Source organism: Mauremys reevesii, linkage group 4 (genome assembly GCF_016161935.1).
Source record: "Mauremys reevesii isolate NIE-2019 linkage group 4, ASM1616193v1, whole genome shotgun sequence".
Taxonomy (NCBI): domain Eukaryota; kingdom Metazoa; phylum Chordata; order Testudines; family Geoemydidae; genus Mauremys; species Mauremys reevesii.
This window is the reverse complement of record NC_052626.1, coordinates 99,518,974-99,533,702: the sequence shown is the minus strand read 5'-3', so window position 1 is coordinate 99,533,702 and position 14,729 is coordinate 99,518,974. Positions and strand designations below refer to the sequence as shown.

At 43.1% G+C, this 14,729-nt stretch overlaps 1 protein-coding gene across 14 annotated transcripts in view; it reads right to left on the bottom strand.

The window, feature by feature from the left end:
• Positions 1 to 10,500: 10,500 nt before the first annotated feature.
• The window catches only part of DENND2B (DENN domain containing 2B), a 307,999-nt gene continuing 303,770 nt past the window's right edge, over positions 10,501 to 14,729 (bottom strand). For all 14 annotated transcript variants that reach the window (XM_039538757.1, XM_039538759.1, XM_039538756.1 and 11 more), the window contains 2 exons: positions 11,761 to 11,847; positions 10,501 to 11,273 (listed from right to left, as the gene is read on the bottom strand). In XM_039538757.1, the coding sequence (XP_039394691.1) occupies positions 11,239 to 11,273; positions 11,761 to 11,847 (122 nt within the window). In that variant the 3' untranslated portion in view covers positions 10,501 to 11,238. The remainder of the gene's footprint in view (positions 11,274 to 11,760; positions 11,848 to 14,729) is intronic.

Genomic DNA, 14,729 nt, shown 5'->3' with positions numbered 1-14,729 from the left:
AGGAAACAACTATACATGCCTGTGCGCCACATTTCACTTTCTCAGCCTCATGTCCCACCCTGATACCAAATGGTGGGATTATCTACCACCTGTGGAGGGTAAGGAACCCTCCAGTGGGCCAACCTCTGTTCCATCCTGGTCTCATGGCCCAACAGGGATATTGGTTGGGGGCTCCTCTGTGAAGCTGTGAGCACAGTACCTGGCATAGTTCACCCCCATCCCTGATGCCTGCCCCTTTTGTGGCATGAGGGAGAACCTGGTGCATGCTTATCTCAAATACGCTAGGTTGCAGCCCCTATTCCAGCTCCTCCAGAATCTCCTATTGAGATTTTGGCTGTGCTTTTCCCCACACCTGTTTATATTTGCCCACCCTGTTCGTGGCCCCACCAAGTCGTGCAATAACCTCGTCAACCTCCTGGCTGTGGCCATCTTGAATACCAAGAGGAGGATGTTAGACAATGGGTGCTCTGTGACTGTGAGACCTATTTCCGCTCCTTGGTCTTACGCATCCAGGCAGCGTTCCTCTGGGTGGCATCCGTTAGCTCCCTATTCAGCTTTGAGGTGCAGTGGGCACTGTCTGGGCTTCTCTGCTCAGTGTCCCCCTCTGGATCCCTCCTTTTGAACCTGTGACCTTCACTCCTGACCCAGTTATTCATTAGTTGTCCCATGTATTCAGTTGGTTCCCAGGTCCAGTGGTCCTTCCTGCAAGGCTGGGGAAGAGGCCTTTAGATGTGGGCGGTCTTGCATCCACCCACCTCCCAGGATTCCAGTAAGGCTGGAGCTGGGTTCCTTCCTGCCAACCCTCAGAGCTCAAACATCACTAGCTTTAGAAGCACATAAGTATGGGAGAGGGTCTGGGTCTGAGTCTGGAGGGGCATTGAGGTCCCCTTTCCACACTCCCCTCTGCCAGCAGGAGGATGGGTTGCTGTGCTTTTCCAATGCAAGCTGTGTCTCCCATGAGCACCTCACTCCAGGAGCAGGGGCTTTAAGAAAATTACCACATGTGGCAAGACTCGCTCTGGCTGGCCCAGGCAGGAGGGTGGTATCAATAAGATGTTCGCAAGGAAATGTAACTGAAAAGAGAGAATGAATAACCAAGACAATAGTTTATGTCTACAATTTGAATAGATGTTCCACTAAATAGAGATAATTTAAGATAAAAGATGACAGGGAATTGCATGCAGTTACTAAAATGCACATAATTGTCAAGGGAAAGTAAGAAATAGATTAGCACATTCTCATTCTCACTTTCTGCTCTATTTGTTATACACATGTTAGTCATGTTGGTATATCCATTTCCAAATGAATATATGTAACAGCAACAAAAGTGCTTGGTCAGGGAGGAATCTTACATTAAAGACCAGTGGACAGTAGATGTCTTCCTTGTGGTATGTATTTATAAGGTTATCCAAGGAAGACTAAGGTCCCTTCCAACCGTAATAATCTATGATTCTAAGACTTGCACGTTTTTGTATCATTTAAGGAATTTTCTGAAAGATTTTGATGACAGCTCTAAAAACAGACAGATGCCACTTGTAGCCTACACACCAAAAAATCCAATGTATTGTATCACACAACTTCCATCTGGATGTTAAGTTATTCCTTAAACCTTTGAGGAAAAACAGCTATGATTAGAGACTGATCTAAACTGAGTTATTGTGCTTATTATGGAAATAGCTGCAATCTTAACTACAAAGTTACTCTGTTTGTTTAAAGTCAGATTTAGCTGCCTCGCTAAAAGGCAATGAATGTTAACTTCAGAATTGTCAATATTCTTAGCAATAGTTATTGAAATGTTTAGCACAGGGACTGGCAACCTATGGCACGCGTGCCAAAGGCAGCATGCAAGCTGATTTTCAGTGGCACTCACACTGCCCGGGTCCTGGGCACCAGTCCGGGGGCTCTGCATTTTAATTTAGTTTAAATGAAGCTTCTTAAACATTTTAAAAACCTTATTTACTTTACATACAACAATAGTTTAGTTATATATTATAGACTTATAGAAAGAAACCTTCTAAAAATGTTAAAATGTATTACTGGCACGCGAAACCTTAAATTAGAGTGAATAAATCAAGACTTGGCACACCACTTCTGCAAGGTTGTCGACCCCTAGTTTAGCATGTGATATTTTGAAGAACATCTAAAAAACCACCATGAACTGTTTCTCTAAATAATTTGTGTAAATTATGTGGTGCCATTTTAAGGGAAAAAAATTGGAAAAAGATTTTAGAAAGTTAGCTTTAAGAATATTGATGTTCCTTGGAAAACAGTAAATGTGGGAGTGGACACCACTGGTAGCCAAATGATGAGAATTCTCTGTTTCTCAGTGGCAGAGGAGCAAATACTCTAGGCCAGATTTTAAGATGCAGCAATCTGAAGAGAGTGCAGTTCAGAGGGCTAATTCTTTTTTGGTGCAAACTGTCATAGCTCCAATGAGTATTTTGTTTGCAAAACTGTTGTAGGTTTTGTGAAGGGGTCAGTCCCCCGCCCAAGTTGAAGCAGTCTGAAGATAGCTGAAGAGTCCAAAACCACAGGATCTGTGGCTGTGAGGCAACCTGATTAAACTCCCCTTTTCCTCCTATACCGGCAATAGGCAAAGGAGGTTGCATAAAAGCACCCACTCTGTTGTTCCACTAGAGGATCCCCTTTGTAATCAGTCCTGGACTGGTTATATCAGTTTTAGGGTTACTGTACACTGATAGTATGGTATGCACCCAAGCACCTGAGAATCTGTCCTGAAATGTCTATCAAAGTGCAGCATACGTTCTATAAAAACACTAATTGGTTCTACTGTTACTTGCAGGCTAAGTTTTCATTGATACAACAGGATATAGTTATGAAGTGACCTTGGACTAAAATTACCAAGTGGAGTGCAGTAATTGCCTGTACATCATGACCACAAGCATATCTCTTCTCCTTTTGTCTAATTTCCTTGTGTGGGATCCATGAAGGTACTTAGGTGCTAAACCCCAGACATAGGCCCCTAAATCCTAGTTTTAGCTCCACTGTGATTCACAAAATTCCTGCTAAGCCCTGTAAGTGCCTAAACTCACTCAGCACCAAAGTTTTTGAGAGTAAAAGTTCCATAGGCTCCCATGTTCCTGCCTCTGGACACTTTTGTCCCCTCAAGGCATCTGAAGGCCTATCTCCCACCTAAGTCCTAGACCTAGAGCAATTCATGAACTAGGGGAAGACAGATGTTCAACCACCTAAGTCACATGTGAGGCCTGATCCAGTAAGCATGCTTGGAGGTTGCCTACCGGATTGAGTTCCATTCAAAATCCAGCCAGAGGAGGTGGCACCCACTTTATAACTTTTAGCCCTGTTGGTAGCCCAGTTGCCTGGGGTATGGGAGTCGCAGATTCAATTCTCCCCTCTGGCTGAGGGGGAGAAAACATTTGAAGAGGGGTCTCCCCTCTCCATTCTGAAAATTTAACATTTATTCCTACCCTTTATTCCCTGTCTTTAAACCAGTTCTCAGTCCATGAAAGAATCTTCCCTTTTATCCCATAACAACTTAATTTACATAAGAGCCTTTGGTAAGGGACCTTGTTAAAGGCTTTTTGGAAATCTAAGTACACTATGTCCACATGTTTGTTTACCCCTTCAAAGAACTCTACTAGATTAGTAAAACATGATTTCCTTTTACAGAAACCGTGTTGACTTTTGCCCAACAATTTATGTTCTTCTATGTGTCTGACAATTTTATTCTTAACTACAGTGTATTCTTTCAACTAATTTGTCCAATACTGACGTTAGATTTACCAGTCTGTAATTGCCAGGATCACCTCTAGAGCCCTGTCTGTTACAGCTGTCCCCCTGCTGGATTCCTTTCCCCCCCCCCCTCCTTTCTGTTTCTGCTAAGTGGCCGCCCCCCCCCGGCCATTGAACTGACCAAAGTCACAGCCTGGCCCTGCTCATGGGGATGGCTTGTGCAGACTGACTGGAGCCATTGCTCTGCTCAGGGAGGGAGGCTTCTTGCTCCTTTGTCTAGCTTCTTTGTTCAGACCCGGCTCGGTGTAGGGTGCTCTGCCCAGGAATGCAAGACCTAATGTGGCCAAATAGCTGAGTGTATGAGTCATACCTGTGGCTCAAAAACTTGCCCAGGCATGTTCTGTGCTCACCTGCAGCCTTCTCTCTTCCCCTGTAACAAGGGGAACCAATCAGAGTTACTGGCGGGAAACTGCCTGAGTTTGCCTTTAAAACCAGACATTTTCTGATCAGACCCCCGGAGAGGTTCCTGCATTGCCACCTGGTCTGATCAGCTAGGGGTCTTTGGGGGGGGCCCTCTTCCTGCTCTCGTTTGTTTTTGAGCCTACCCCCATTTTTAAACTCCCCTCCCACGAACAACAAATTTTGCCTGGAGATCTCCTGATTATTGTAAGCGAATCAAGTCCTCTCTGCGTCCTCTGATGCTAAAACTGCTGTTCCTGTTGCTGCTTTGGGGATTGGTAAGGAAAACCTCTTGCACACTCCCCTTGTTCTAGCTGCTGGCTTTCTTTCCCCAGCAGGCAGACCCAAGTTAACTCCGTGGTCTGTGTTCTGTAACTGCTTTGCTTCTAGCTCCGCAACGCCTTTGCTGCTAGAAATAAACCTGTGCCGCTGCTAAGCTGTGCCTCCCTGGACTCTATCCTGGGCAGCCTACTTGCAGTCGTCCCACTGCTGCAGCCACCACCTTAACCCCCCCCCCCTCTTGGAGCTGTATCCTGGGCACACACCACTCTGCCCTCTGGAACTACTCCTAGTATAAGGTGCACCCATTAGGTTAGGTTTAGCTTTAGTCTAGATAAATTGTAATTTGATTTTGCATAGCTGTGGTTAAGTTAGGTTTAGAAAATTGTTTGCATTGTGCTCTGTAAGTTAGGCTTAGAGAATTGTTGTATTGTGTTTTGTTACTTGCTAATTTGTGTAGTCTTGGTTAAGTTAGATCATAGATAAAGACCTTGCTGTGTTCTGTATAATTGTGTTTCCCCCGTTCTCCCCGTGCGCCCCCCACCCCGGGCTTCCCCAGTCATTTGCTGCTTAAACTTGCAGCCTGTCTGCTCTCTGCATCTCCCTGAGTTTAAATCTCCCTCCGCAGTGCCTCTGCCTTTGGTCTCCGCTTCACCACGTGCTTCTCTTCCCCTATCTCTCTCTCTCTTTTTTAATCCCTTTCCCCACAGGGTTCACCCCGCTCCTACTGCTGCTAAACCTCAATTGTATTGCTAAAACCTAGCATAAAACCCCATTGGTTACCCTTTTCTCTGGTTATTTAACACATTTTACCCTTAACTGTTAGTTGGTTATATGCTGCTGTGACACACCCTTTACATAAAAATTGTTAGCTACCTGTTACATTTATACTTCAGTGTTAATTGGTTACCAACTGTATTGTACCCCACTATTGAAACCCCCTATACTATTTACTAAAAGAAACCCCTCCCCAATTGTCTACCTTAACAAACCCCATACCCCTCACTATTGAATTTTCCGTTTTTGCATTTTTCTTAATAAAGCTTATTTTGCACTCCACCAGTGCAGTAGTTGTCCCCCAAGATCCCCTACCTGCTGGCAGGGTCAAGCCCTTTTAAAATATTGGTGTTACATTAGCTATCTTCCAGTCATTGGGTACAGAAGCCAATTTAAAGGACAGGTTACAAACCATAGTTAATATTCCACAATTTCACATTTGAGTTCTTTCAGAACTCTTGGGTGAATGCCATCTGGTCCCGGTGATTTTTTACTGTTAACTTTATCAATTAATTCCAAAACCTCCTCTAGTGACACTTCAATCTGTGACAATTCCTCAGATTTGTCACCTACAAAGGACAGCTCAGGTTTGGGAATCTCCCTAACATCCTCAGCCGTGAAGACTGAAGCAAAGAATTAATTTAGTTTCTCCCCAGTAAGATTTTATAATCTTTAAGCAAACCTTACATTCATAAAAAGACTTTTAATGGGTAGACAGAAGGGAGAAGTTGTAAGTCTTGGACAGACTCTGAACTGTGGTGAAAAAAATGACTACAGGAATATTTACTTGTCCCACACAAGAGTGGAGAGGAAGAGAATACACCACATCTTTAGTGGTTTAAAGTATCCATTTCATGGATTGAGAACTGGTTAAAGGACAGGGAACAGAGGGTAGGAATAAATGTTACATTTTCAGAATGGAGAGGGGTAACTAGTGGTGTTCCCCAAGGGTCAGTCCAAAGTTTGCAGATGATACTAAACTGCTCAAGATAGTTAAGACCAAAGCAGACTGTGAAGAACTTCAAAAAGATCTCACAAAACTAAGTGATTGGGCAACAAAATGGCAAATGAAATTTAATGTGGATAAATGTAAAGTAATGCACATTGGAAAAAATAACTCTAACGATACATACACTATAATGGGGGCTAATTTAGCTACAACTAATCAAGAGAGAGATCTTGGAGTCATTGTGGACAGTTCTCTGAAGATGTCCGTGAAAAAGCAGTCAAAAAAGCAAACAGGATGTTAGGAATAATTAAAAAGGGGATAGAGAATAAGATGGAGAATATCTTATTGCCCTTATCTAAATCCATGGTACACCCACATCTTGAATACTGCGTACAGATGTGGTCTCATCTAAAAAAAAAAGAGATACAGGCATCAGAAAAGGTTCAGAGAAGGGCAACTAAAAGGATTAGGGGTTTGGAACGGGTCCCATATAAGGAGAGATTAAAGAGGCTAGGACTTTTTAGCTTGGAAAAGAGACTAAGGGGGGATATGATAGAGGTATAAAAAATCATGAGTGGTGTGGAGAAAGTGAATAAGGAAAAGTTATTTACTTATTCCCATAATTTAAGAACTAGGGGGCACCAAATGAAATTAATGGGCATCAGGTTTAAAACAAATAAAAGGAAGTTCTTCGCACAGCGCACAACCTGTGGAATTCCTTGCCTGAGGAGGTTGTGAAGGCTAGGACTGTAACAGTGTTTAAAAGAGAACTAGATAAATTCATGGAGGTTAAATCCATTAATGGCTGTTAGCCAGGATGGGTAAGGAATGGTGTCCCTAGCCTCTGTTTGTCAGTGGGTGGAGATGGATGGCAGAAGAGAGATCACTTGATCATTACCTGTTAGATTCACTCCCTCTGGGGCACCTGGCATTGGCCACTGTCGGTAGACAGGATACTGGGCTGGATGGGCCTTTGGTCTGACCCAATATGGCTGTTCTTATGTTCTTAGGGGCGTGCTCTAACCATTGAGCTAGGGGGTATTCTAATGTGGAGTTTCCTCAGTCCCTCCTGTTGAAGTTGTTGCACTCTGGGTAAATAATGAGAGTGGTTGAACCAGGGGAACTAGATCTGGGCTCACCCATGTCCCAGGTCAGTGCCTAAACCACATGGCTACAGCATGATTCTCTCTCTGGCCTAACAACTATTTGTCCACAGAGTCACTCGGCCAGGGAAAGAGAATGGGAATGTGTCTGTCATCCAGGGGCTAGGGCACCCACCTGGGAGTTCCTGAGTCCAGTGCTCCTGTTCCAATAATTTTTTTTTAATCCAGAGTGCAACAGCTTCAACAGGAGAGACTAAAGGAGCCCCACATCAGACTATCCCCTAGCTCAGTAGTTAGAGCACCCTCCTAAGCATTGTGGGAGACCCCTGTTCAAATTATCACTTTGTGATGGGAAAATTCAACCTGGATCTCCCACATCTCAGGTGCTCTAACCAGTGGGCTAAAAGTAATAAGGTGAAGACCTCCTCTTCTGTGTTGAATGAGGTAGGCACCTGAATTATTCCCTCAAAAAGTGGCCGAGGCACCTGACTCCACACAGCTGGTTTCTGTTCATGGAACACTATCGGAGCGAGTCCTTACAGCCTGGACTTTGGTGCTTACTGTCAAGAAAGGGGCTTAGCACACACCCCGGGCAAGCATCTTCTATTAGCTAACTTAGGCAGGGAGCTGCCTAATGAGCTGGCTTTTGTGGATCACCTTAGGCCCCTATCTTTCCCCCTTCATTGCATAGGGAGCCTACATGCCTAATTCGGCTTTGTGGATCACAATGTTGTTCCTGTGATTTTCTTGATGCCTAACTTGAGGGGCCATGAAACTTCATTACAACCCCCAAGACCCCTTGTGGATGCCACCCTCTCTGCTCCATAGCACATATCACAGTACCCTTTTACCACATTTCATAAGAACTTACCAGTTCAGACACAAGATCAACACAGCCACCCACATTCCATTGTCCCATGTTCATAGCAATGAAGAAGCCAATGAGATTTACTCAGACAAGATTATATGATGCAGACAAGTACAACAGGCAAGGCTGGATATCCCTGCATATCTTTATCGTAACTCAACAAGAGGTTAAGATTTTATGCATTTTTTTATTTTTACTTTCTGGATTATACAGATCTCTTATAGCATTAGAATGTAAGTCCCACCATCTGATCTGATTTTTCTTGTTGAAGATTTTTGCTTTCACTATTAAATGCTGTTTAAGTAATTTTCCCTTGTTAAGGACTTTGTAATGACTAACAGACAGATGGGAATGATTAACTCAATATTTTTTGTTCATGTGATGATGTGAAAGGCAGGTTTTCAGAAAACATTAGGACTGTATTATTTACACATGCTACATTTTAGAATCAAGGATGGATGTGCAATACTGTGGAATATATACATGCCGTCATCCTCTTAAGAGTCCAATATTGATCTCACATACAGGGCACCAAACCTGAAACAACATATGCATTTGGGGTGTATCATAACATATAGTATGCTTTAAATACACCTCTACCTCGATATAATATGACCTGATATAACACGAATTTGGATATAACACGGTAAAGCAGCACTCCGGGGGGCCAGGGCTGCACACTCCGGTGGATCAAAGCAAGTTTGATATAACGTGGTTTCACCTATAACATGGTAAGATTTTTTGGCTCCCGAGGACAGCGTTATATGAGGGTAGCAGTGTAATACCTACAAGATGGCAAATTAAAGTAAAACTGGCAAGCTTTCCACCTAGATAGCTGAAGCACAGATGAAGGAAGACAGCTTCAATGTGAGAGGGTAAGTGCCTTATTATGATAGGGCACCCTCCTGGCATTTGAGTATTTTATGGCCATTTTTCGCTTGTGTTTGTAACAACTGTTCCCATGGTAGCCATTTCCTCCAGCCCAGGGTGCTGTATCCATGATTTTCTTAGAAGATATTTCATGGTCCATAGATTCGTTAGCAGGGGTTATTTATAAAAGTGCAGGAGTCAACCTCAAAAGGTCAAGAGTGTCACCTCTAATTCAGGGAACAAAGGCCCGAGGTCATGGATAAATCTCACATGGCAGTGTAATGAGATGCCCTTGCAACCAAATACAGCACAATATGAAATTGTTAGTGAAAAGGGAAATAAATTACATCGATACATCTCCAGTGTATCAAAGGCACTTGGTATTTTCAGTTTTGTACACATTTCATGTACACTACATAAACTTTTATGTTAGAACTGAATGTGAGGGACATAATTGCTGGAAAGGAAATTACTTCACCTTCTCAGTGAATAAACCCTCCATTTTATTCTATGAGGCTGGTAGCAAACCTGAACCACTGACAGGTTAGGAGTTGCGCAAGCCTCAAATCCAGTCTTGGTAAGCACAGAAATCAAGTTTTAAAAACTTAAAAGTATATATACTGAGAATGCGTTTAAGGGGGAGGAAGTATCTCTTAATTTGTATTAGTTGATAAGCTTGCAAACTTTTTCTGATGTACCCTCTTTGAAACTAAGGATTTCAGTGAAATAATAAATGAACAGCAATGTAGCAGACAATGGGTATGTTACTAACATTGGTCAAGGATCAATTAATTTAAATAATTTTAAATTAGGCAAATTTAGGGTGACTTCACCCCTTGTGCAAAGTGCCAGGATAAGGCCAGTACATCTGCCCCAATTAAACCCTCTGCAGTGCTTAGGATATTAATTCTTAGATAATGCAAGGAAAAGGATATGAGTAACATACATCTAGTCAGTGCTGGCTTGAGCTGCACTGGTACTCAATGCAAAGACTGGGATTTGGCATCCCCCTCTTCCACCTATCATTATTCCTTTCCACTTCCATGTCCACATCGCTCAACCTGTTTCCTTCTCAAGACATTCAAACACAACATTACAAAAATCAACATGAAAAAGTTTACTCGTCGGGGTACATTTAACCCATTATGCTAATAATGACAAAACTAGTATGTTATTGTCCCATCAAAAGAATAAACCTGAACAAACACATTTTGAAAGATGATTTTGTTGCCAGATTAAAATTGATAGAATGGTGAGATAGACAGTCGGGTAACATCCCAAGTGATCTAGTGTCAAGTAAGAAAATAGGTTAGAATAAATTTCATGAAATAGCAATCCTACTAAGAGAGAGGTGTATATTATTCATTTTATAATTTAATTATAAGATATTCAACAAAAATCACAGCAAATGTACTCTTTCTGTATCTATTCAGACAGTAGCAGAAATGTTGGAGGGAATCCAATGAACATGAACAAACAGGTATATTTACACAGTTTATTAAAAACCATACGTATATATATTAGGAAAGGATGTACTGTACCTAATTATTGCAGCTTGCATGTCAAAGAACTGAGATTTCCTCATATTTAGCAGTCATAGTGCAGAATGCATTAAAAAAATTTTTACTGACCATAGTTCAAACCAAGTGGAAATTCTGTTGTGAACCAAGTAGCTTATTACAAAGTTACCTGTTATTTCTGTCTTTTAGAATGGATTAGTAGGAAAACAAGAGAAAATTTATAAACTCTGTCACATAAAACCAGTCCCCTTGCATACAACCTCTCTCTCTCTATACCCTAGAGTTCATTCACTATTACAATATTCAGGCATCAGTATAGTTCTCACAAACATCCTTCAAAGTCAGTGGTTCTGCTGAGACAGTCAGCTGCACATAATTAGCTATTCATTTTGCACCAAGCATAACTCAATTCATACTAGAGAAAGAAGCACCTGTTATTCTCAGGAATATACAAATATTTACCACAGTTTTTCTTGCTCATTAAAAAAGAAAGCTTACAGCACATTATTTACAAATTCTGTCCAAATACATAAAGAGGAGTCATTATAAACTTTTTTTTTTTTGGCTGGCACATTGTAGTCACTTAAAGCTGTATTCAGCTTATCTTATTCTCCTCCGGCACCAGAATCTGAAAGGTTGTAAGGGTCTCAAGCACAGTGTCATAAATAGTCTTTGGATTGATGTGTCAGTAGAAAGGAGTTAATTCTTCTTGTGAAGGAACTTCATTTTATTTCCTATATCAAACACAAAATGTCATCCATCAGTCACTAACATACATTGAAAAACAAAGAGAAACTGAATGTTAATCTAAAAAGGCTTCAAATGTGTACTGTAACCAATATATAGCGAATCAACTATATAAAAAATGTAGGTATCCAACTATTAAAATTCTGGACAACCAAATCTGATAAAAAGGCAAGGTCCCTTTCCAGATTTTTTTTTCTGGAGGGGTGGCGGAGAACGGAGGGAAGAGTTGGGGGAGGAATACAGTGGTTAGGTAAGGTTTCTTTTTCCAAATTAGAATGAGACTTTCTTAGCAAAGACCATAATAAAACCTACTATTATCAACGATAAGTAGATTTTTGTTGATTTTCTTTTGATAATTCCTATCATATCATTAAACTATTGGTTGAGTATCACATTTCATTCTAGGCAGAGCTGTGCTTTGTTAAGACCTTGTGTTAAAAACATTTCAGAATTTCTTTAAAAGATTTCCCTTACCAAGACCTCGCAGGAATTTGTTTACTCCACTTTGTTCAGTGTCTGGAAGCTCTTCCAAATACTGTTCAACCCTCTGTTCAAAGAGACCTGTGGGAAGTAGATAAAATAAAGCATTGTTTGGTCTTCTTTCCAAGTGAAAGGGAGGGTGAGGGAAGCTGCTATGGAAAAGGGAATCAAAATCTAATGCTTTTATTTGTGTTGCCCACAAAGAAAGCACAGACGTTTCAACAGTTTCTTTCAACAATCACCTCAGGAGTGTATTTTAGGCCTGGTCTACACTAGGCGTTTAAACCGGTTTTAGGAGCATAAAACCGATTTAACGCCACACCCGTCCACACTGAGAGGCCCTTTATATCGGTATAAAGGGCTCTTTAAACCGGTTTCTGTACTCCTCCCTAACGAGAGGAGTAGCGCTAATATCGGTATTACCATATCGGATTAGGGTTAGTGTGGCCGCAGATCGACGGTATTGGCCTCCGGGCGGTATCCCACAGTGCACCACTGACCGCTCTGGACAGCAATCTGAACTCGGATGCAGTGGCCAGGTAGACAGGAAAAGCCCCACGAACTTTTGAATATTTCCTGTTTGCCCAGCGTGGAGCTCCGATCAGCACGTGTGGCGATGCAGTTAAAAATGAAAATAAAGAAAGAGCTCCCGCATGGACCATGCGGACGTGATCGCTGTAAGGGCAGGCAAATCTGTTCTATCAGCGCTCCGTTACAGAAGATGAAATTCAAAATCATTTTTAAAAAATCTCCAGACAGACGCCATAGCAGGGGCTCAGCGCACTGCTGCGTGATAAGCGTAACGGAAAGCCAAAGAATCAAATGGACGCTCATGGACTGGAGGACTCAAGCTATCCCACAGTTCCTGCAGTCTCCGAAAAGTATTTGCATTCTTGGCTGAGCTCCAAATGCTTCTAGGGTCAAACACAGTGTCCGCGGTGGGTCAGGGCATAGCTCGGCAATTTACGCACCCCCCCCCCACCCCCAGAAGTGAAAGGGAAAAAAATCCTCTCTTGACTCTTTAACATGTCACCCTATCTTTACTGAATGCTGCAGATAGATGTGATGCTGCAGCACTCAACACCAACATCCTTGCTCCACCACCACCCCCCGCCATGGGTGGCTGATGGTGCAATATGACTGGTACCCATCCTCATCATCAGCCTATTGGCACATGGGGCAGTGCAAAAGGACTGGTAACCATGCCGACTAGCATCAGTTAGGTCAATCAAGGGCGCCTGGCCCTAATTTTTCCTGGTAGATGGTGCAGTATGGCTGATAACCATCGTCATCATAGCAACAGGGGGCTGAGCTCCATCAGCCCCCACCTTTCATGTGTAAAGAAAAGATTCAATTGCCCCTGGACTAGCAGAGGGATGCTGGGCTCCTCTCCTCCACACTCCTTACTGTCCTGTCTGGACTATCATAGCAGCTGGAGGCTGCCTTCCACTCATTTCTCACTAACAAGTCACTGTCTTATTCCTGCATTCTTTATTACTTCATCACACAAGTGGGGGGACAATGCTACGGTAGCCCAGGAAGGCTGGGGGAAGAACAGAATGAACAGGTGGGGTTGTTGCAGGAGCACCACCTGTGAATAGCATACAGCTCATAATTTCAGCAGGATCTGACACAGAGCAGCTGTGCTCTCTGGTTCTATGATACAGTGGTTCTCTAGTACACTTGCCCATATTCTAGGCAGGACTGATTCTATTTTTAGATACCAAAAAGGAGGGATTGACTCAGGGAGTCATTCCCAATTTTGGCTTTTGCGCCCCTGGCTGAGATCAGCCAGGGGCACTTATGACAGCAGCAAATGGTGCAGTGCAAAAGGACTGGTAACCATGATCATCTTATTACCAATTTATCATATGGTAGATGGTACAGTATGGCTGGTAACCATCTCTGCTGTCATGCAAAAGCAAAAGCATGCTGCTGTGTAGCGCTGCTGAATCGCCTCTGTCAGCGGCATTTAGTACACATACGGTGACAGGCACAAAAGGCAAAACAGGCTCCATGGTTGCCATGCTATGGCATCTGCCAGGGCAATCCAGGGAAAAAAGGCGTGAAATGCTTGTCTGCCGTTGCTTTCCCAGAGGAAGGAGTGACTGACGACATTTACCCAGAACCACCCGCGACAATGATTTTTGCCATCAGGCACTGGGATCTCAACCCGGAAATTCCAAGGGGCGGGGGAGGCTGCGGGAACTATGGGATAGCTACGGAATAGCTACCCACAGTGCAACGCTCCAGAAATCGACGCTAGCCTCAGACCGTGGACGCACACCACTGATTTAATGTGTTTAGTGTGGCCGTGCACACTCGATTTTATACAATCTGTTTTGCTAAACCGGTTTATGTAAAATCGGAATAATCCCGTAGTGTAGACGTACCCATAGATTCTCAACCAGGGATCCAGGACCCATGGGGGCGGGTGGGAGGGAGGAGCACAAGCTGGTTTCAGGGGGTCCATCAAGCAGGGCCAGCATTAGACTTGCTGGGGCCCAGGGCAGAAAGATGGAAGCCCTGAGCCCTGCCACCCAGGGCTGATGCTGAAGCCTGAGCAACTAAGCTTTGCAGGGCCACCTGTAGTGTGGGGCCTGCAGCAACTGCCCTGATTGCTACTACCAGATATTGACCCTGGCTTTTAAATGCAGAAAAACAGTTGTTGTGGCACAGGTGGGCCTTGAAGTTTTTATAGCATGTTGCGGGGGCCTCAGAAAGAAAGGGGTTGAGAAACCCCTGTCCTTTAAGAATTTGTGGCCTTTGCAGAGCTAGATTAATTTCCTTCCCTTCCTTTGTCTTTCCTACCAGCCTTTTTGTCAGTAGTTTATTCTTAGAAAACTTAACAGGACAACAATTTCCTCTTAAGTTCAATTTGCCATCAGAATGTTATCAGCCACCTTAGGCATTGTGTCAAAGTTTCAAAGACAGCATGAGTTGCTTTCATGATTCTCCCAGCA